The sequence below is a fragment of the Zymoseptoria tritici genome, chromosome 14 (genome assembly GCF_000219625.1).
Source record: "Zymoseptoria tritici IPO323 chromosome 14, whole genome shotgun sequence".
In the NCBI taxonomy this organism is placed as follows: Eukaryota; Fungi; Ascomycota; class Dothideomycetes; order Mycosphaerellales; family Mycosphaerellaceae; genus Zymoseptoria; species Zymoseptoria tritici.
Window position 1 is genome coordinate 602,929 of NC_018205.1, and position 21,801 is coordinate 624,729.

General features: G+C 52.8%; 6 protein-coding genes across 6 annotated transcripts; 3 read left to right on the plus strand and 3 right to left on the minus strand.

Moving 5' to 3' along the window:
• Positions 1-1,467: 1,467 nt before the first annotated feature.
• On the plus strand, positions 1,468-2,019 carry MYCGRDRAFT_51659 (uncharacterized protein; the record flags this gene model as incomplete). Its single annotated transcript, XM_003847385.1, is given in 2 exon segments — positions 1,468-1,599; positions 1,615-2,019. Coding segments are annotated over 2 exon segments (537 nt in total), but the record flags the coding sequence as incomplete, so codon positions are not given.
• A 1,040-nt stretch (positions 2,020-3,059) lies between these two features.
• Positions 3,060-3,548, minus strand: MYCGRDRAFT_51634 (uncharacterized protein; the record flags this gene model as incomplete). Its single annotated transcript, XM_003847409.1, has 1 exon — positions 3,060-3,548. A coding segment is annotated over one exon (489 nt), but the record flags the coding sequence as incomplete, so codon positions are not given.
• Positions 3,549-4,744: 1,196 nt separating this feature from the next.
• MYCGRDRAFT_51611 (uncharacterized protein) lies at positions 4,745-5,252 on the plus strand (the record flags this gene model as incomplete). The annotated part of the gene is made up of 2 exons (XM_003847386.1): positions 4,745-5,084; positions 5,140-5,252. 2 exons carry the CDS (start codon positions 4,745-4,747, stop codon positions 5,250-5,252), a joined length of 453 nt encoding a protein of 150 aa, XP_003847434.1.
• A 4,083-nt stretch (positions 5,253-9,335) lies between these two features.
• On the minus strand, positions 9,336-9,987 carry MYCGRDRAFT_106592 (uncharacterized protein; the record flags this gene model as incomplete). The annotated part of the gene is made up of 1 exon (XM_003847408.1): positions 9,336-9,987. The coding sequence occupies one exon, from the start codon at positions 9,637-9,639 to the stop codon at positions 9,421-9,423; it is 219 nt and encodes a 72-aa protein (XP_003847456.1).
• A 2,881-nt stretch (positions 9,988-12,868) lies between these two features.
• MYCGRDRAFT_111739 (uncharacterized protein) lies at positions 12,869-15,001 on the minus strand (the record flags this gene model as incomplete). Its single annotated transcript, XM_003847407.1, has 8 exons — positions 12,869-13,407; positions 13,471-13,579; positions 13,853-13,879; positions 13,981-14,065; positions 14,147-14,462; positions 14,559-14,798; positions 14,856-14,918; positions 14,972-15,001. The coding sequence occupies 8 exons, from the start codon at positions 14,999-15,001 to the stop codon at positions 12,889-12,891; spliced, it is 1,389 nt and encodes a 462-aa protein (XP_003847455.1).
• Positions 15,002-18,714: 3,713 nt separating this feature from the next.
• Positions 18,715-21,444, plus strand: MYCGRDRAFT_97602 (uncharacterized protein; the record flags this gene model as incomplete). The annotated part of the gene is made up of 7 exons (XM_003847387.1): positions 18,715-18,771; positions 19,395-19,457; positions 19,515-19,751; positions 19,803-20,106; positions 20,161-20,281; positions 20,715-20,746; positions 21,137-21,444. The coding sequence occupies 7 exons, from the start codon at positions 18,715-18,717 to the stop codon at positions 21,442-21,444; spliced, it is 1,122 nt and encodes a 373-aa protein (XP_003847435.1).
• Between the last annotated feature and the right edge of the window lie 357 nt (positions 21,445-21,801).

Here is a 21,801-nt window from a genome sequence, read left to right on the forward strand (position 1 = left end):
GTAGCTGCGCGGTGTAGAATCCAGCTAAGAGCGGGTACTCCCGCTTCCCCGCGGAGGTAACGGATTTAGGGTTTCAGCCTTAAAGTTTATATACTTGGCAAATTCTTACAACTACTAACGACTCTTTAAGCACTAATATCGCGACGACGGAGGCTCGTAAAAAATAAGCGAGCATAAAGGGCTCTAAGAGCAAGATAAGGGCTTTCGATTAAGCCTACGATAATAGGAATCGGCTCGTTAGGGGCTAAGATATAGCCCTCGAGGGCTACTGTAATATATAATAGGCTTTAAACAACGCTATGTAGTTAACTCGATAGTCCTAATGCTCACAAGCTATAGCTATAAAGTCCATAAACTGCTAGCTCCAGTTGTCCTCGCTATAGGTCGGCATAAGATGTGCATGCCTTCGTATCTAGTACTTTATTAGCTTAAACGTCTTCTTAATAGGGTTGTAGTCTAGTAAATAAGGTAGAAGGAATAGCAGCCTTACGCTATACTTATAGCACATCTGCTAGATCCTTACACGCTCGTATGTTGCACAGTTATCTATAATAAGGACTAAGCGAGGGCTAGGGAATGGAGTTATTCGTGGCATTACTGTAGTCTGCAGCCACAACAGGAAGTCCTTAGTCTTTATACTGCCTTGCTTAATCAATAGCTCTGGAAGATAGCTATCTATTGTATATGCCGGCAGGACGCTAAATCGCTCCGAGTGGTGTAGGTGTTTAATATCCCTCGCCGGCCATCCTTTTAGAGCCCAGCCCCTTCTCCTTAGCGCTAGTTTATTACTAGCATATGTCTTATTAACGTATACTAGCTAAATGGCCTCTAGCTCTTGTATCTGTGCTTGGAATATAGCCCTTGCAATGTCGTCTCGCTAAGCAGCACTGCGTGTAAGTAGTTTATATATAAAGTCCTTATCTGCAAGGCAGCGAGCAATAGTCCTTGTATTTACCCAGAGCGTAAACCGCTCGTAAACTAGCTCTTGCAACTCCTCACACTATAACTACGAGCGTTCTATAAGACAGTCGAGAATAAAGTCCCTATGTTGTAGCTCGATAATACGTAGCCGGCTACTAACATAAGGGCGGGCGGTACTAGTAAGGTTAAATCGTTTAATGCGTATGTAGATTGCGGTGCGAGAGCCTCTATTGTCGTTTAAGAGTAGTTAAACGATGTCGGGGGGGTCTAGCGGTCGAGAAGACATAATTCTATCAAATTCTCGTCTTGTCTCGTTAGGCGCATTAAGAGAAACTAGTAACCGCGATTGCGCCGGAACGCGTTAGCGGATTTCGGTGTTTAATAGCTGGAATTAAAGCTCTTAATAAGTTCTTTCGATTAATGCACTCGCGAGTGTAGTAATAGTAGTAGTTGTAGTGCTATAGTTGGTGGAAGATTTATTAAATCGCATGTTGGAGGAAGTTGGAGTTAAATCAAAAAGTCTTGGCGTCCCGACCCTTTTGACCGCTTGAATATAGCGACATCCGGCCTTCCAACCTGCTTTTGGACTCTGCGGATCACCTTAAGCTAGCCGACTTCGACTGCTTAGCGGAGGTTGGCCAACAAGAGCTAGAAGCGGGAGCACTACTATACGCTAGAGTCTAAGGTCCAGAGGCTGGCGAACAAAGGGGAACATTTGGACTGCTTAGGCCACGAACCGAGCAGTTCGCGATCGGCAGTGTGTTCTACTTTTTGACGCGAGGGTTCGAGCTATACGAAGATACGCTATTCACTAGCCCTGAAATCGTGGATCTGCTACAAAACAAGCAGTTTCCACTTACCGAGACCAATGACACGAGGGACGACGTTATCAAAAAATGCTGGCATGGAGACTTTGTTTCGATACAGCAGCTTGCGATCGAGGTGGAACCGCTGGGCTCCATTGGGAGTTATTACTCCAAAGAAGATTCCTTTTATGAGATAAGGCAGGAATGTATTGACTGGTATAATACGTGGAAACCATCAGTCAATGCTTGGGTCACTCTGTTCAGAGCGCAAGTCCCGGGCGACGAGGGATAGGATTCGAGATATGCGGAGCTTCTCTTTCCACCTGACAAACTAACTATACGTGAATAGAGAATAGTTAATGTTATAGTCGTCTTACAACAGTTGGAGCAAACCTGGTGCAAAAAGACGAGCGTCGATGGGGGCAGTCACAGGAATCGGAGCTGGTGAAGTCGGAGCATGCACAGAGAAGGCATAACGGCCGGCCGAGCTTGCGAAGTCCATCCCGTATTTAATGCCTTTCGTGCACTTTCTATGAACATGAAGTCGAGTCACGCTGGATAGATCATTGCCTTCCAAGATACCTCGACAAAGAACTATTATCTACCCACATTCGCTCTTACTACTACGTAGAGGGATATTCTCAATGCCCTTCATCGGGGTCGCTGCGCTGATTTCGTTTCTTCAGCCTTGCATTGCACTGCTTCAACTCTAAGTCGCTTCGCTAATCTCTTTGCTTGAGCTTCCAGTTGTTCTGCTTCAACTCTTAGTCGCTTTGCTAGTATTCTCTCTTGGGCCCTTCGCTGTTCTGCTTCAACTCTCAGTCGCTTCTCTGTTTTCACACACTGAGCCTGCCGCTGAGCATCCCGCTGTTGTTCTTCAGCCTTGAGTCGCTTTGTCAATCTCTTCTCGTGGGCCTTTTGCTGTTCTGCTTCAAGCTTCAGCCGCTTTGTCAATCTCTTCTCGTGGGCCTTTTGCTGTTCTGCTTCAAGCTTCAGTCGCTTTGTCAATCTCTTCTCGTGGGCCTTTTGCTGTTCTGCTTCAGTCTTAAATTGTTTCGCTAACTTCTTATCTTGCGCCTTTCGCCGTTGTGCTTCGACTTCACAAAGCTTTGCCATTGCCACTCGTTGCTCTTTTTGAGGGCTCACTTGTTGCTGTTCGTTCGTGACGGAGCTAGCCAGAGTCCTGGACTCTGGAATTGCAACATCTCTCCCTTGTGCGCCAGTAGATGACATCGCAGCTGCTACGCATCCGGTTCCTTTTCGCCCAGTACTTTTCCAGTTAAGGAGATTCCCAACTGCAGCCTTGGCTAAAATAGTATCAAGGAAAGTGAACCACTTGAACGATGTGTCCTCCGGCCAGGTCTGATACACAAAAAGTTCAGCACCAGGAACTGTAGGATGCGCATGATCGATCCTAATCGTATGTACTTTACATCCGACCCCTTTGAGTATTGGCTCTTCGATGTCGCGATAATTTGAACGTAACCTTGTGCTATAAGTATTTGGAGGCGGGTTTGTGAGTACGATAGCACGCCGGCCATGGCATGCATGTTGAGCGAACAGTCCAGACGCCCCTTTCATGAACGAGGACCATGACTTAGTTGTTTTTCGAGATCGAAGGCTTGCTGCGCTTTGGTCGCTATAGAGCGCACCCATCGCCATAGTCAAAGTTTTCAGATTGTTCTTGCCGGCCCAAGTCTTCGCAAGGTCTGGTGATATTCCTGTCCAGAAGACAAGGGCACTATCATTTTCCAGCGTGGCTGTAAATACTCGGTCCAGTTCTGCGCGCTCATCCTGACGAAAATAGCATGATAGATCCATACCGCCAGAAATTCCTATTATGATCAGTTCTTGATTACATCGCTCGAACGCGGCGAGATTATATAAATGATATTGGGGGAATAGCTAGGGACACGCAGTTCAAGCGGGACAATAAAGGTCTTGGACCCCAAGAAGTCTGGCTAGCATAGAACTCTGCCTATGAAATGCTCAAATTCGTGAGACCGTGGCTATACTAGATCGAGTTCACGCATATCAGATCCTTCGAGTAGAACCTTAAGAGCCATTGTTGTTCGGCATCGGGGGTATGCTGCAATGAGCACCTTTGTGTGCGAACTCAGAGCTCGAAATAACTCAAGAACTGTCAGCGTAGACAAAGCCACCCTCAATCGTCAGAGAAGCCGCCGCCATTCGTGAGAACTTGTCACCCCAGAAGGCACAGATGGTCTCGAAAAGAGCAGAGGTGTTCGCTCGAAAGCCACTACCACGGTACAAGAAGCTGTCTTGAGTGATGGATCGGAGCTTAGGTTCGAGACATGAGGCCAATGCAAAACATCTGACCAACATATTCAACAGCAGCATCGGCTTGGCATACCGTCCCGAGCACTTTCGCTGTTTGACTACGGTGGTTCTGCGAAACCCTGGAAAAGACAGCTGTACGGTACCTAAGGCGTACCAATCGCTCTGTAAAGTCGTGAGGGCGGTGTTGGCGGGGAGGCTAATCTTCTCCCGAAGGCGCATATGGGTGGCAGACGACAGCAGTCGAGCTGCGCGCGGAAGGGCGTTTCCAAGCAGCATTCTCCTCTGCCCTATCAGGCGAAACCGGCAGCCGGCCTCGGACTGGTTCCTAGCAGCTGTAGCCGAGCTCGCATGTCGCGACTGCGTGAGCATCGAACGTGGAGATTGTACGTCCTCGTGGCACCCGACCACTGGTCGGGGATCGTTGCCTCCCTTCCGTCTGTGTGACGCATCAGGCAACAGAGTACCGGTAATTCGCAAAATGCATGTTCTTAAGACGGCGCGCATCCATGGTCTGGACTCTGTTGCTCTCTACTTCACTCTTCAAGTCTCCCGAGAATCCACGAAACCCAAGCTGAGATTGAGATTGTCTCGTCACCATGGTCCTAGGCTGTTTTCAAGCGCGGAAGCCATGCCACAGGAACCCACCTCCGGCCTCGACGCCTCCCGAGAAAGGAAGATATCACGACGAATACGAGTTGTCGGATCGGGTGGTGTTCATGCTTCACAATGGTTCTCTTTCCGTCGTGGAAACGCGGGCCATCGTTCACAATACCATTGCAGAAGCTTCTTGGTGGAACGATGCCATAGCTGAGCGCATCCTCCAATTGCTCCAAACAGCGCTCGCAGCGAACGCAAGCATGGGTCCTGCCATGAAAGCGGCTTTTGACAAAGCCCTCCAGTGTGCCAAAGACATTGGAAAGCTTACGGAGGATTTTGCAAACGAGCACCCGTTCCTCGTGAGCATCGTCTGTGCAGTTGTAGCGATAGGCATTCTTTACTTGTTAGCGCCGTGGATCATTGAGGCTCTTGGGTTCACCGAATTTGGTCCTGCAGCAGGTCAGCGATCTCGTCACTGCTCGGTCACAAAAGACGCATACTGACGGTCGTGCAGGATCCTTCGCCTCGCGATGGCAATCACTCTACGGAGCGCGCGTTCCCCTCGGTTCTATTTTCTCCTACTTACAAAGACTCGGCATGACATGGAATGGGGTTCCGATGGAATGACTCCTGAGATGAATGCCATGACCCTGTCAAGGAAGATCTAAGCCAGGCAGATAGCAGTACGATCGAACGCGGATTGATCCGATTTCCGGTCTCCACGCTGCTTTTCTGCCAGTGATCAAAAGCTTGAATGTGTACTGCTACCATAAGTATAAGTGTGTCTTTGCGTCAATGGCAATACCTTCAAGCCAGAGCCGACCCAATGCGATTCAATCACACCGGCCCTATAATGCTTAGATCGGGGTCACATCTGCACCTACATTGCGCAACCGTTATGCGTTTCGATGTTTGTCGCTGTGAACTCCGCTTGCGCACTTCGCAGATGCCGTACGTGGGATCTCTCTCCACCGTGTGTCTCTCAATCTCGCGCCTCGCCTGATCTTTCCATTGGACTTGCATGTATAGCAAGTTCAAGCATAGCGTCCTGGTTTCTTTTAGACCAGCGCCTGCGTCATGCCGAATATGGTCTTGTCTGGTGATGCGATCAAGTGTTGTCAGCGCACATTGTCCCACGTCCCTCCTTCTATGCTGTACACCACTCTGCGAAGTGTCGTACTTATCGCTGACGTCTTCTCGTCAAGCGTTATCTCGACGTGGCTTAGGCATAGCCGAATTGAGATCGGCAGCGATGTCGCGAGAAGGAGAGGATGGAACGAGCCAGATTAGCGCTGCACCTCAACCTCTACTATATAACGCCTTTCGTGTCCAGAGTGTTGATCGATTGCACCCTTCTCTGCCGTGTAAGGACACAGGTGTTGCTCCAGTCTGGCGCAGCATTCATCCGCTGCGTCTGTCGTCGAGTAGTGGCAGCGAGTTGTTGCGTCGTGCACACAGGTCACCCTTGCGCCCGCCCACGCAAGCGGTGCTGTATGCCGTAGGCAGCTGCTCCTGATTACTTCTTGCGCTTTAGCACAAGGCACAGCTGCGGCGTTGTGTTGGTGGCGCCGCTCCACTGGCCACAAATAGTATGTGAGCGTGAGAGCTGCACGTCTCCAACATAATGTCCGCTCCAGATCGAGCGATCTGAGCCTATGCTCGCCCACCTTCTTTCTCAAGGAGTTCTCGCTAGCTCTTTCGATCGTCGCCCTTGTTCAAGGTGGCGCACTGCGACAGGTGTCTGCCTCACGGTCGGTCCAGTCAGATGGCCGCGACCCTCGAGCGAAAGCTCAACCTGGTACGTCTGCGGCGGTGCCGCCACGGCGAAGGTGACGTGTCCCCAGTCGGGGGAGGGCGCTTGCGCATAAGTTGCCAGATATCGTGGTTGACCGTGCGATGCAGTCGCGGTGATCGCACGGTCGAGGAATCCGTTCGCAGTGGCAGCGGTTCCACGATCTCGTCCTTCGCACCGTGGCGAACGCGCCGGCTACCGCGATCTCGGATAGTGAGGGGAGAACTCGGGGCGCGCATCCATGGGCGCGAGAATGAGCGAGCAAGGTGAGGGCGGACGACAGGCGAGGGAGGAGGAGCAGCTGGGAGGGGAGCAGCGATTTCCGGGGGGCGATGTTTACGCGGGCCCAGCCGTCGCGATCTCGAAGCGGCCCGGGCTAAACCGCATCGGCTCTCCCCATCCCTAGACTACGAAGTATTCAGACGAGCGGTGCTCCAAGGTCGGCCCGCAGAGTGCTAAGACTGATCTGGTATAGTCGCGGGTACGGCCGAAATGCGGAGACGAGACGAGACCCTTGGACTTGGCACGTGTTCAACCATGTGACGTTCACATGCTCGCTCGCACAGCTAGGGGCGAAGGTCAAGTGAATGAAACATCGACGACACGCCTCCCGTCGTCAATCAACGTGAAATCGCCAGCGGTCTTGCTTGGACTGTTCTACTCGGCGCTGTCGCACTGAATTCGAAAATGAAGACGACGACGACGACGACGACAGACCGGACACCACCACCCCCAAAACCCTGACATCTCCTCCGCCGGGCCCGCTCCTCCTCCCTCGTACTTACTACCATACTCCGGAGCCGTGATGCGCATCGAAAAGAAAGTCATTGCAACTAAGAAGCGGGCAGACCAGATTGCAGCCCTTTTTCCGGCAACCAAGAAGCGGGCAGACCAGATTGCAGCTCTTTTTCCGGCAGCGGAGCTATCAACGCCGTCCACGACTTCACTTGCTTGAGAATGACCCGAGGATTGGGAGGCGAGTGTCTCCCTCTCATAGCTCGACTCATCCTTGCTTGCTGACACAAGAACAGATACTACGCCGGTCTGGGTCTAGAACATTCTCCTTCCAGTCTGAACTCGATTGTAGGACTACAAGGAGGAATGCTGCAGCAGGGAAGTTACTTGAATTACGTGTACGTATGTTGCGGCCTTGATGAATGGCTAGCAGCAACTATCAGAATATTCCAAGTGCCATGTGTCTCTTCGATCAAACCCACTTCGTCGCCACGGCACTGGAAGCAGTCGTTGTTAGTGTGACTGTGGCCTCCAAGTCTGAGGCTTCCTTGGAACACGACTCCCCGTTTGCTTCGCCGATAACGATCGTGAATCTCCACCATCGCTCGCCGCAAATCTCCACGCCGAGGGCAGACCCAGACCCGCCCCACGATGGTCAGCGCGACAAAGACCTCTGGCGCGGACGCTCACCGGCTCGGCAACGGTCCGGTCAACTGCTGGACGGTCTGAATGTCGCTTACTCGCGGCAGCCCATCACTTGAATGTTGGGCCCATGGGCAAGAAGGCCTCGTTCACGCACACAACGCCGCGCACCCACTCGTTCGCCGAATGCATGCACTTTTCGGAGAGGTCGTAGCCGGGCTCTTGCATGATCTGCGACGAAGACCGGTGTCGAGCAGATGGTAGGGTTGAGCACCAGTATAGGCGGAGGTCAAGAAGCGATCCGGTGCTGTGTATAACAGCAGGAGCCTTTGTGGTGGGGAAAAAACTCAAGGAGAACAACCACAACGGCTTCCTCGGCGGCCGCCATGCTCGAGCGTGTTGACCGAACATACTTCCTTTCCGTCCTCATCTCCTCCGCGGCCATTAGTCGCCTCCGGCCGAGCTTTTGCACAAACCTACGCATGCTCAACGACGTGGGTTAAGGCGACCACAGTGTTGAAGATACTCCAGCTACTCAACCCAAGAACATAATCATTCCCATCGAGATGGCCACGCTGTGAGACGGGCCGCCTCTTCAGCGAATCTTCCCCCTATCACGACATCATCCTCGCGTCTTGAAGTGGCTGCACGGCCATTGCTATGCGCCGGAGCTCTAAATACATCCTTGCACTCCTATTCCTTGCTGTCGCTGTGCAAAGCACTCACTTTGGTCCTGGGATTATAATAGTAGGCCGGATTACTCCTGCTCGATAGACGACTGAGCCTTCGCTCGACCTGAACCTCGGAGGATTGTAATGTAAGAGCAGAGGGACGAACAACATCACAGCAAGAGCTTCTCAATAGCACAAGAAGACGTAAAAGAAGCATTGTTTGACAAGGACTATGCTCCCTTCGAACAAGTGATTGCTGTCTTCCTGGTTCTCGTTTCCCAATGCTTCCTCGCCGTGTTTATTCTCGGCCCCTTCTCTTAACCACTAGGGAAAGTGTAAAACCATTACTCCTTGTGGACCCTCCCGGCTATGCCGCCTTCGCCTGTCCTTGAGTTTCACGATGAGCACGCCAGCACGGTGATCCGCTGCCACGACTCTAAGCTCACTGGGATGACCAAGGTCATCGCCAAACTCCCCTTTCCGTCCTCCTACTCTCTCCTGCGACCTTCTCATATCGCCTTACGCCATCTATCACCTCTACATCGCATAGCTGCTCAAGCGAGAGCGCTTGGCCGAGGGAGTTGAAGATGGACTGACTGGGCGCAAAGCCGCGGAGCTTTTAGGTTGCTTTCGTGCGCTTTGCTGCGCTGTCGAATAAAGTCATCTTCTCGAGGAATAGCTAGGCATAGCCTTGAAATGCGGCACCCGTCTAGCGTTCGTTAGCTTTGCAACAAGGAAGACTCTAACAAGTAACCTCCTCCTCTTCTTGCCTGCGGCGCATTATAGAGGAGTTGTGGGCCATGGGCTAATGAGTAGCGCGGTTGAAGGCGTAGTAATTTGTGCTAGATAATAGCGCTGAGAATTATTGGACGGTGACGTTCTCGTGTGACCTTTTGATTACCTGGAGCAGCTAATGTGTTGTAGATATGGTGGACCACTTCAGCGAAGTGTCTCTTCAGACGCCTCCTCTCCTCTTCCTCCTCGAAGTCCTCATTATTCTCCTCGTAGTCCCTACTGTCCTCCTCGTCGTTGATCTCGATAGCGGCAGGCATAACGAACTTGGACAGATTGAAGCGCCGAAGTGAAGCGCTGCGTTGAGCGGATACGCTGTCGGATTACCGAGAGGAGTCCTGGAGGCGGCGAGCAGGATTCTTGGAAGGCGTGTTGATGACATCGTTAAAGGCACCGTCAAGACCGAAGACTTTGATCATTGCCGGCGGTGAGGAAAGAAATAATGCCTCCAAAGTCCATTCGTCTTCCTCATCCTTACCTTGCAGTAATTTTCGGGGGATTTCGACCCATGGCGACGGAAACTGCATCGGTGTCTTCATTTCGCGCTTCTTGGTAGCCTTACGCCGGTGTCCATGCTAATGAAGTGCTCAACCCGTGTCACGATCAACGTGTAGCTAGCTCGATTGTCGTGCCACTTCTGTCGAGCTACAGCGCACGCTTGCGCATCGGCATCGACGAGACCTCCGTGCACGCAGTAAATAATGTTCGAAGTGTTCATGCGGAGGGGTTCCAGCTTCGAAAGCAATGTCGGCTGAGAATGGCGGCTTGGTCGAGCTGACTAGCTTTCCGGAATGGGGCCCAGCCTTGATCTTCTTGCGAAGCTCGGCACGGACAGCTTTGGTGATAATGAAAGCGCCGGCAGAGAGGGCTCTCACCAATACTACTAGTGGTGCCCTTGGCACTGCTAGGAGAAAGCTGGTATTCGGGAGGGGTCGCTGCGAGTGCCTTGGAGAGATCCGGATCCAGGGATGGCGATATGCTGCGGTGTGCGCTCGCCTGGGTTGGCAACTGTTGAGAGACACGGCGCGCCGCTGTTGTGAAGGTCGGCAATGCGCTCGTACCGCAGTGTAATCGAAGATATGAGGACAGAGGTCGCTGCGGTCCCGTTCGAGATGTATCTGCCGGCGAATTGCGGACGCGGGAAGCGACATATTATCACTCCTTTGAGCGGCGGTCTCCCCCAACCTCCACCTCCGTCTCCGCCTTCACCTCCATCAACGCCGGCTCGTTCAATCGGGAATCTTACTCCACCCCTCCAGCCCTACATGCGCTCTCCTGCAGCCTCATCCAACAGCTCCCTTCCCTCCGATCCTTCTTTCACCTGGGACCCTTCTACCAGTGTTCCTTGCTCAACGTAGACATCTTGCCGATTACATTCAGCTGTGCCCTAGATCTCCCGTGTCCAACACCGACTCCTCCCCCACCCACCCTTCTCCATATCCGGCGTCATCCTGCCTCTTCATCTCCGGCGCCATCTACCGCTCCACGTTTCCGCCATCCGCCTCCCAATCTCCGGCGCCGTCTGCCTCTCCGTTTCCGGCCGCGTCATTGTCCCATATAGCTTTCGTGTGCCATGTTCCTTTCTTCGCTACTAGGACTTTGGTCGAACAGCGATCGTTATACTCGTGGGGTAACTGTTGTATGCAAGAAGGAGGTTCGTTTGAATTGAGTCGGTCGGTCGGTCGGTCGGATAAGGATCGTTATTGCAGGCAGGTGTGCGGTGATGAGGCGTACGGTGAGGTGAGTGAGGTGCGGGTGCAAATCGGGCGGCTTTGGAGATGATGTAGTCGTCGAGGAGTCTTCTGGAGACGATGACGATGGCTTGATGGAGCCAGCGATTGGTAAGGTGTTTCTCGGCTTGCGGAGGTCGTTGAAGTTGAGGTCGTTGAAGTTCGTCGTTGAAGTTCCTTCACTTACTTTCGGGGAAGTTGCGCTGAGACGGTCATCAGCCGATGCGCCGGAGAGGGAGGCAGAGACTTTGCGATGAATTCCTTGTCGCTCTTCAGCATCCGAGTGAGCGGAGATCGAGCCTGAATGTCGGAGCAGAAGGTTATGATGTCACTCCCGCAATCGGAAGGAAGTGATCGTCAGATTACGACCGAGACCGAGAAGCGTATGACTAGTCTCAGAAGCACAGACCCTCTTGGCGAGCACTAACCTCTTCGAGCGCCTCGCCTGAGTGTTGCGGATGATAGGCCACACCTGGAAGACGAGGCTCTTGCCTGCGGACGTGGCAGCGATCCAGACAAGATCTCGGTTGTTAAACAGCAGCTAGTAGAGTGCCCGGACCTACGGCGGGCGAGCGTAGTAGGGAAGGAGGAGTCGCACCGCCTGCTAAACTAAATGCATCTACTAAGCGGTAGTTATAGGTGGCCCGCTGTCGACGGGGATAGGCTCGTCGATCGCCTAATTAATTGTATTGCGCACTTAAAGAAACGCCCGCCGGCGCGATAGTACAAATAGACTACTAACTATGTCTTTAGGTATCTCGAGGGTTAGCTTGCCGTTAGCGCCTACTAGACCGAGCTAGGTAGAACGTACGGCTTCTAGGTTAGTGTTTTGCCGCTATGTATTATGTAGCGCCTAAAGTACGACCTTCTCTATGCCTACGTTGTTAACCTCTACTAGCGTACGTAACAGAGCGGCGGTTATCTTAGCTACCTATTCGCGTCGCCTAGCGAAATAGATCCTTATATCCCCTCTACCTAGGACCTTCTGTATAGACAAATCTTCTTCGGATGCCTTAACGGATGCTTGCAGACTACCCTAAAGCCCTCCTACATCGTCGAAGTTACTAGGTACGTCCGAAAGCCCGCTGTTACTGCCGTCGTCGTCGCCCGGGCACCTATCGAACTAGTCGAGTAGGGCAGCTATACGCTCGATATCTACACTAGGAGACTACTCTTACGATCGATTTTCCTTAACGACCGACGTCCCTATACTGTTCTTATCTTGTCTGGTGCTGCTAGCACTAAAGCTACTCGAGATATCGCTAGCGCAAGATCGGGGATTAGCGACCTTTAGTTGTCTACGGCGGGCCTTCGGGGGAGCTATTAGAGAATCGGGGATTGTAACTTTGTAGAGGGAGCGCGTGCGGTTCTAGTAGATATAGTTTTGTTAGCATTAGTCGCCAACTGCGACCTCTAATAGAGCTCGCGTCCTGCTATATAAACGCGTCGTTAAGATACGAGGTACGCGAGCTCTATTAGAGGTCGCTACTAAGGAGGTATAGACAAATAGATAGTAGGAGGTTGTTTAGCAGGTCTAGTTATACAAAGTTATAGTGTCCGAAATTTGAATATTATACCTAGTGTCGCTGTCGTCGCTACTAGCCGTTATTAATGCTACACTGTATGTTGGTAGTGTTTACATACTAATGCTGCGCTCTATTACGAAAAAAGCGCGTCTGGACCCTTAGACCACCTACAGTAGGGCCAGCTGCTTGCAGCTAATAGGCCCGTTAAGCGAGGTGGTCTGAGCGCCTGAGACTAGCGTATGACAGTTGAAGCTTATAACGGTTGATTGAGTCGGTATATCTACCACAAACTCACACTCCGCCCGAGTCCGAGGATCTCGTTTGACCAAGTGGGATCGCATCGTGAGCGCCTCGCTCGTCGCTCGCCCTGCCACATCATCTGTGTAACGTTGCGCCTGCTTCGCCCTTTTGCTCCAGGATCTGCATGCCATCCATGTCGTCGATTTGGTTGTCGGAGAAGAGATCTGGACCAATATCGGCTGGCTTGACACCGCTGTCGTTGGTTTCTCCGTCGGCGGTCAAAGCGATAGTGACAACCTTCTTGTCCTTGGTCTGCTCGCCCTTGCGCTTCTCCTCCTTGGTCTCCTCCTCCTTGGTCTCCTCCGCCTTGGTCTCCTCCGCCTTGGTCTCCTCCGCCTTGGTCTCCTCCACCTTGGTCTGCTCCTCCTTGGTCTGCTCCTCCTTGGTCTGCTCCTCCTTGGTCTGCTCCACCTTGGTCTCCTCCACCTTGGTCTCCTCCACCTTGGTCTGCTCCTCCTTGGTCTGCTCCTCCTTCGTCTGCCTTGCTCGTCCTTCGTCTGCCTTGCTCGTCCTTCGTCTGCCTTGCTCGTCCTTCGTCTGCCTTACTTCCCGAAGTCCAGACTTGGTGTCGCGCTTACTCAACTCCTCCTGAACCTAGCTCTTGTAGTGCCGCTACTGCTTGTCCGTGATCCACGACGATTCCTACTCGACGCGTACGTTCTTGCCGGTGCGATCAAGAGAGATTAGCTTTTCGACCACGAAGAAATCATCTTCTTGGTGTTGATTTTTGATCTTGCGCGAGGCAGAACTGTCCTCTCGATCAGGTCTGTGGCGAAGGTCAGTCACGTCGAGCGATCGGAGCTTGAAGACGAGCGCATACGGCGTGGCCATCGAGGGCATCTTGATAATTCAAGGTTCTGACCAGAGTGTGCTGGAAGGAAAGAGGTAAAGCGACCTGAGGCGAGGTATAACAGGATGAGGGTTGAACTGATTTATGCGACATCGAATGAAATTAACAGCTGGACTCAAATCATATTACATACACCTGGATCCCAAAAACCACTTTGCTCGTACATCAGGAAGCGAATCGGACACTCACGCCGTGTCCAACATTTCGACGCCCATTCTGCAATCGATCAGACTCAACGCACCATTCCCACCATCCCATTTGCCCACCCTCAATCCGAGTCTCCCGAATGGCTGGCCTCCGAGCTCTCCTCCTCTGACGATTCATCCTCATCCATCGAAGAACTGGAGTCAGAAACGTTCGAGCGCTTGTACTGTCCTCGGATGACGTCTTTCAGCGAGATGCCTACATGAAATCGACAATGTCAGCAACCCTCATCATCGCAGCAGATCGAATCCGCGGCTTCATAATCTCCATCGAACATACCAAACTGCTTCCTCAATCTCCGCTCGGCCTCCTTATCAGAGCGGGCCTCTTTCAGGACTTGCTTGATCTTGTTGGCGTACTCATTCGACATGTCCAAAGCCGGAGAGCGGACAGTAGAGAGACGGCTAGTAATGCGCATAGTGTTCTGGAAGGCACCCTTCAACTCCAACTGGGCAATGCTTAGAGCGACAAGGGCGTTGCGGGAATGGTGAGCGACGGTTTCGCAGCGGTGTTTGCGATGACGGGAAGCCGTGTTCGGGGGGGTGTCGAACGCCTCGGCCAGAGTCTTGCTGGAGAGAATGTGTTCGCGAAGGGTCTGAGATCGGTGGGTGTCTTGGTTAGAGTCATTCATTTCAACGAAGCGGAAGCGGTGGGACAGGAGCTGTTGGGATGGGAGCTGTATTGCACTTACGTCGGTGTATGAGAATCTCTCGATGGACTTGTCAATCATAAGCCCGTCACCGAGGTTTGCCTGACAAACGAGGCTATCCATGGCGGTGATGACCTTGCGCATGCAGACTGTAGTAAGCTCTGCTCCTTCGAGGAAAGGAACGCCGAGGACACGCAACAATTCGATGAACTGTTGGGGAGTGATGAACCATGGACACCAGAGGTTTTTGGCGGCGTCTTGCAGGATGAGTAGTTTCTTGTCCTAGTAAGAGATGCAGAGTTAGCGAGGGCATGATCAATCGGAGGAAAAGGATCGTACCTCTGGCATCACGACCCTCGTTCCGGAGAGAAGGTCATGTTTGGTCTTTCCCATCCATACCAGCTATGGATACTGGTCAGCAACGAGGGCATTCTTTGGAGCGCAGTGGGACGGACCTGGTATTGATATGGAGTTGGAGGAGACATTGCGATGCTTGGAGTTGGACAGAAAACAGGAAGAGTGAATGAGTAGGAAACAGGAAGAGGCAATGAATGGACACAGGAGGAGTGAACGGACAGGAGCTGGGGAGGCTTGAATAGCCAGGGCTTGAGAGTGATGTTCAAGATGGTATGAGTGAAGCAGCACGCAGCAGACATATATACTTGTGAACAGATCAGCGACATCAGGAATCGCATCGGAGCGGACGACCAGACCTACTCTGAAGCGTTGGGAATTTCCACGATTGGCGCCATGGTTGGGCAAGATCTATTTCAAAGCGCTGTGGAGAGACATTGAGATTGCAGATTCAAAATGGCGATGCTCCGCAGTATCGGCTTGAACCGCAAGAACCGGCCATAGGTGTTGTCGCAGTTGCATCATTGGCAGATGACCGTGTCAAGAAGTCCCAACGAGACAGACTGCCCAGTTCATCAAAAATGTCAGTTTGTTCAGGACGCTTGATCCATGTTGCGTGCAGGCCGTACCCGATCATGGTCAAAGAATCCTTGAGACTGGTGTGCAACTTGCAACACAGCAAGCATGTATGGTTCATCGATAGTCTCCGGGTGGCGGTTTCGTCTCAATAATGGCGATGTCAACATGTCGAATTCCGGCGCGTGTGTACACCAATAATTTACTCCGAAACGCGAATGTCTTGTAGAGTAAGTGTTAGGGAGTCCATCGACTGCGCAGGAACCTGAGCACTTGATGAACACGAACTCCGCCACAGTCCATGATCCCTCCCGAAGGCAGCGATGGACGACTGGGCGTTGCAGCGTTGCAGTCGACGCGACCGCTGACGAGAAGATCCAATAGCATATTGGCGGCGATCCATACCACGGCAGCATTTTCGAACAATGTAGAGGTACGTACACAACCATTTCGAACGTGCTTGGCTGCAGCAGCTTTTGGTGTATCGGCATGCTTCTTCGGTATCCATGTTGTCAGGCCTCTTCCGCTTCGTCTTTATGCAGCCTGGCCGTCGACTGCAAGACCACAACCGTATCGTCTTGCTCGCCATGTTTCCTCCGAGCCAGAGTCATTGTCCCTCCTCTCCTCCGCGTATCAGACCTTTCGGCGGCCAGCCATGAGCAGTCTCCAGCAGACCTTCTCGAGTCCCGGGTTGTGCTCGTTTCGGGGTGAGGGCAGGCGTGCGGAGGAGATGATCGGATGGATAGTATTGAATATTTGAAGTGAGGCGGTGTCGATCGAGGACAGGTTTGTCTGTGTTAATTCTCAGCGTGCTTCTCATGAGTTGCCGGAGACGTGGATGTCGAAAATGCGGGCGCGAGAAAACCCGGGGGAGAATTCATTCATGGAAATCCGAGTGGAAAATCGAAATAAGGTTATTTCTAGTTCTACCCGCCCGCGGGGCATCTAACCGGACACTTCGGTTCTGCTCCGAGTCACCCTCACCAGCCCACCATTATCTCGCCAATCTCGCCGGTCCTCACGTGCAACCCACGATACCACGCAAACATGCCAGAACGCCAGTGCTAAGGCAGCATTCCTCTCCGGAGAACACAGTGGAAGTCTGCAAGGCGCTCCACGCCTCGGACTGGACATCGACGAAGTTCACACGGACGAAGCGGCGGATGCTAAAGGAAGGACAATGGCGAACCGACATTTTTATGTTGTATGGCTGGTGCGCAGATGGGCTGGAAGTCCTCGTCGCGGCGCTCAGGTAAATCGACGTGAGAACAACTACCCAAGATTCCATGCTTACAATCAAATCATCACAGCCTCTGAGCGACACTTCATCACGGCCCGGCCCTGTTCGTCCTCCGCGACCGTGAAGACCATTCACTGATCACTGCGCCTTGATCTGTCCGCTCGATTCGTAGGCTCCACCGTCCGCCCATTACTACGCGATCCACGACCCTGCTCGGACGATTCTCTCCTGCCAGCCGCTCACGACATATCTCGCACGCGCCCAGTCTGCGAATAACGCGGTGGTAAAACTTTGGAGGAAGGTCCGTCGAGGTAGAGGGAGAAAAGCAGGAGTTTGACACGTTACCACGCCATTGGCGGAGGACTCGGAGAAGAAGGTGTTTCTGTTGGAGAACGGGGCATTTCTGAGCAAGAAGCTCAAGGGCTGTTGGCGTTGGGACCTTTCATTGGCTGATCTTTGGACACCGGTCATCGCATTTCGCGAGTTTTCCTACAACATGCGGCGGGTATGAGCAGTGTCAGGTGGGCAAGATTGCTGTAGATGTGGATATTGAAATCGTGCATGACCTTCAGACCGTTGGGGAGGACCCTTCCGATCGAGGCAGACATTCTCCTCCCCTCACCTTCCAAAGAGCCTCCATTCCTCCCGGAAAAGAGGTCCACAAGCAGGCCGTGATCTTTGCGGACACAAGTCTCCGCCCTACGAAACCCACCCTCATCTTTCTCGCCCTGGGCGGAGGAAAGGCATGCGTGAATTTGATCTTCTTTGACGAGGCTAGATGGATGTCGCCGTAATGGGACGACGCCAATGTGGTATGCCCGCCGCGTCCGACGGTGAGGTATCGAAGACTCCTCCTTGGTGCAAGACATGTGAGATGGCGCTAGCGTTTTCAGGAATCTCCCTAAGCTAATTTCTCCGCGATCGGGTCGATCGTTTTCCTCTCCTGTACGCAACCTTCCTCTTCTTCCGCGACTGCTTAGAGGCGCAAGGAGGCAGGCAGTAGGCAGTACCTGCTACAGCTGTAACGTTAGCAGAACGAACGAATCGAGTACGCAAAACGCCATGATTGCTCTCCCTGTTAAGGAGTCAGTGCGCGGGCGGATGAGCGTTGCCTGTTTGCCAGTCGCCGAAAGTGCAGATGTCGAATGCTGTCGCATGTGGAGATGAGAGGCGTCGGAGAGAGGGTTGGCCGTCGCGGGTAAGGATCGTAGCAGGACGGGGTGGGAGGATTCTCGTAGATTTAGCTTGGGAAGAAGATTTTGGACGAGAGAGAGAGTGCAAGGTCAGAGAGGCAGGCGTCTTTCTCGTAAATTGCTGACGTTTGTCGCAGATGAGCTATGATCTATCTACTTTTCGACATGTCGGACGAACACTGCTTAGTATACAAAGGAGAGTTGTCGGCGGATGAGTAGCTGGGCTTTTTTATGCCCTTCTAGCGAATTATTAAGTTTATGCTATGGTGTATCCAGTCCTCGCTCCTCTCCTTGACTTTTATGGCGGTGGAGTAGTTCTAGTGCACGCTCCTTTCCAGGTTAGTTCTGGATGAGTCCCGAGGCTCAGCCGCGGACCGAGCTTCCCTGCCGTTCCGTCCCGTCTCAGCCGATCATCAATCATCATCTCAATCAGATCATCATATCACCCATCTTGCAGGTCAACTTGCGGTGTATTCTTGGCATCAGCGGAAGTCATCATTCATGGGCTCAGTGCAATTGGACGGATCTCTGCAAAACATGCGATCTTTGGACCTATCGAACGACCGGCTGCGTGCTCGAGCGTCGTACCCGTCTTGGAGATTCTCCACCGTACGGATCTGCAAACAAAGACCCGTCCGTCTGCATCGCCAACGAACCAATCGAGACGACTGTCTGAAGCAAGATCAAACTGCCGTCATCGGGAATGGCTTGTAAACACCAGCCTGCAACAGCCCAGCGGACGCTGCCCTTCGTTCCTGATTGGTTATGAGTTGAGTCCGCTTACCCTTCGTCCTGCATTACGGATCAACCCCACCCGTGGGAGTGATCTTTCAAAATGATCGGGGGGAGTGGACCCACCAAGATGCAATCGATCGAACGAAACGTCCAGCCAGTAAGAGGATGAAGCCAGCCTGTTGGAACGATCGATTGACAACCTACGTGAGTGCTGACAACTCTACAGATCGGATTGTCTCCAGCACAGATGACATATTGGCAGATATTTTTGGGCAGGATCCGGGACTTCAGCCACGATGGAACAATGTCGCTGTAGCCAGAAGTGAACTTCAACTTCGGTTGGTTCGACCGCCACATCGCTGGTCGCTGAAGGAGTAATCTCATGAAGTCGACGAAGCCGGCCCGCTCGGGCACATGTCTCGCGAGTTGCATACTGATCCCTCATACCGTGGCGTATGTCTCTCGTCAAAGCCATGACGTCTGAACTGTTGAAGCCATCGTCAGTTTCGTCTCAGGCGGTCTGCCAGCCACTTTGGAGAACATACATGTATACTTTCGACGATCGCATGGGGCATACGTCCACCTCTCTACACATTCGTTCCATCTTCGTCTGGCCAACGGACCAGCTTCGCTATCTGTCAAAGACCTTCGCTCCACCATCGCTACTCTCTTCCTGCCAGCAACCGCCGAGCGCCGGCGTGCAATGGCCCACTTCCAACATGAGGTGCGGAGCCAACAATGAAGAACAAGGCTCATAATGCTAACTTGCTGTCCAAACAGGTCATATGGATGGGAATGACGAAGAAGGACATTCTTGCAAGAAAGCGACTGAACATGAGCTCCGTATGTCTCATCCCTCGCCATGTGCTTACTGATAATAAACGACTCATACTTTCCCAGACGGCCAAACTTGCGATCCTTCAGGATGCCGCCAAGAACATGTGGTGCAAACACTTCATGACTCCTCGTCAATTGGTCGATCTCTTAGCTCGACTCGCTTGTCCCTTTGCCGAGGGCGAGGACATCACCGAGATCTGCATGGGCAAGACTCTAAACACCATTGCGGGCCTTGTCGTCGAGCAGAATCTTGGCCCGGGCCTGTGGTGCGACATCGACCAAGGCTTCTCGCTCACCAAGGTAAGTGGTTCTTTTCAATGCCTCGACGTGCAAAGACTAACAAAGAACAAGAGTCTACGGAAGCGTATTCTTTCCAGCACAACTCTCGCAGAGGCCATCGATGAGCCAGCTCTGGAAGACAAAGAACAGCGAAAATACCTTGTGACGGATATCACACACTTGCCCAAGGCTAGACTGATGCGCGATGCCCTTCGATTAATCAAGGAGGAGGGACACTTCCACAGAGGCCGAAAGACGAAAGCTAGTGTCAACTCGGCGAGCAATGGCATGTCGCACAAGTCCATCGACGAGATGATCTCACTTCTGAAGCGCACATCATCTGATCGAGCCAACGGGATGCTGCAGACCAAGTTCGGTATGTCGTGGACTTTGACGTAGACGGTATGATCTTGCTGACTTGGACGGACAGGCCTCACACTCGACGACATCATCAGCAAGGGCTTCCACCCTTTCATCTTCACAGCCGAGAGCGATAGCGATGTGGATGTGGATTGTTCGGATCAATCGGAGGAGAGCTCGGACGAGTCCTCGTAAGACGGATCCGGGTCAAGACTCTCGAGAGCGTGTGGTTTGTGCAAAGCAGATTGGAACTCTAAATGTATAATAACGAGGTGAATAGTCAGGCGTATTACATTGCAGCTGTAATGCTCCCGTGGTACTTCACACACCGCATCCGTATTGGAGCGGATCAATTACGCCCAGGTGGCAAAGATGATGCAGCCGACTCCCGAGTGGCACGGCATTATGCACTCTGCAGGCCCGCGCCGCTGCGAGATGATTGATGCCGTGCGACATTTGCTGGCGATTTACAACAAACACATCAATGCCACTTTTTCCTCCTCCCATTTCATCGTATCCCATCCCGTCGCTTTCTATCCCATCGCATTTCCATCGCACCTGGCACTTTGCATGCCCGACCAAATCACCTCACGTCCCGACCTTGATATCAGACATCCCATTCAGCTCCCGTCATGGCGCATTCTTACACGAGATTCGTGAGTACTCTGCACTGTGATGCTTGATCCAAAGCTCTCCGCAGTGCGTGCTGACCGATTCCGACGGCGCAGGAGTTCAACGGAGTGCCGTTCGCCAAAGTTCGTGCGGAAGAGATCCTCGGCACCATGACACTGCACCAAGTGGCTCTGATCGCTGAGTGTCTGAACGAAGTGCGGGAAGACGGGAGTGTTCGAGATCTCTTTGACCGTGGCCGTCCGCGCCCTAGAGCCATCGCAGCCATGGTCAACGGCGGCGTCGCGAAGCTGTGGAAATTGCCCCAAACATCTCGGAGTGGGATCTCCGCCGAGGACTACGCAGACTTGATTCGCGATCTGGCGGAATCTTCTCTGCGTACGTTCTACAGCGAGGACAATCTGAACTTTGTTGAGTCCCGCTGGACAAAGATCCAGCAGATCATTCATCCTCGACGCACAACCGCACCGGCGGATATCCATCGACAACTCGAGATCCTCGCGCAATGTTCTCCCGATTCATCGGCAAACTCGGCCTCACCTACGCCATCACCGCCACGGACCCCTTCGTCCCGGAGCCCGTTCAGACTCAGACTTCGATCAACCTCGCGAGTATCATCCTTGCCGGCTCCCGAGAAACACACACGGCGGCCTTCGACTTCTTCTTCTTCTTCTTCTTCCTCTTCGAGACATGCTCCTCCACCGCCAGTCTTGACTGGAGATGATCGATATCTCTCTCCTTCCCCGGACTTGTTACCACCACCCTCCACACCAAGATCACGCCCGATTTCTTCGTCGTCGAAGCGTCCTACGCCAACAAAACCATCACATTCGTCCCGTGGTTCGTCCCGCCGTCCGTCGTTGTCGACCTCGTCGTCGTCATCATCCACCACCGCGGCATCACCGCGCCCTCGCACGCCCTCCTCACGAGGCCCGTTCACTCGACGTCGTTCGAGCACCAGCGCCGCGAGCGCAAACCCTCAGCCGCTGCCGCGCTCGCCGGCAGGGAGCAAGGCACAAGAAGATCGAGCCAAAGTCAAGCTGGCAATTAAGAAGTTGGAGGCATTGAAGATGGACAGCGC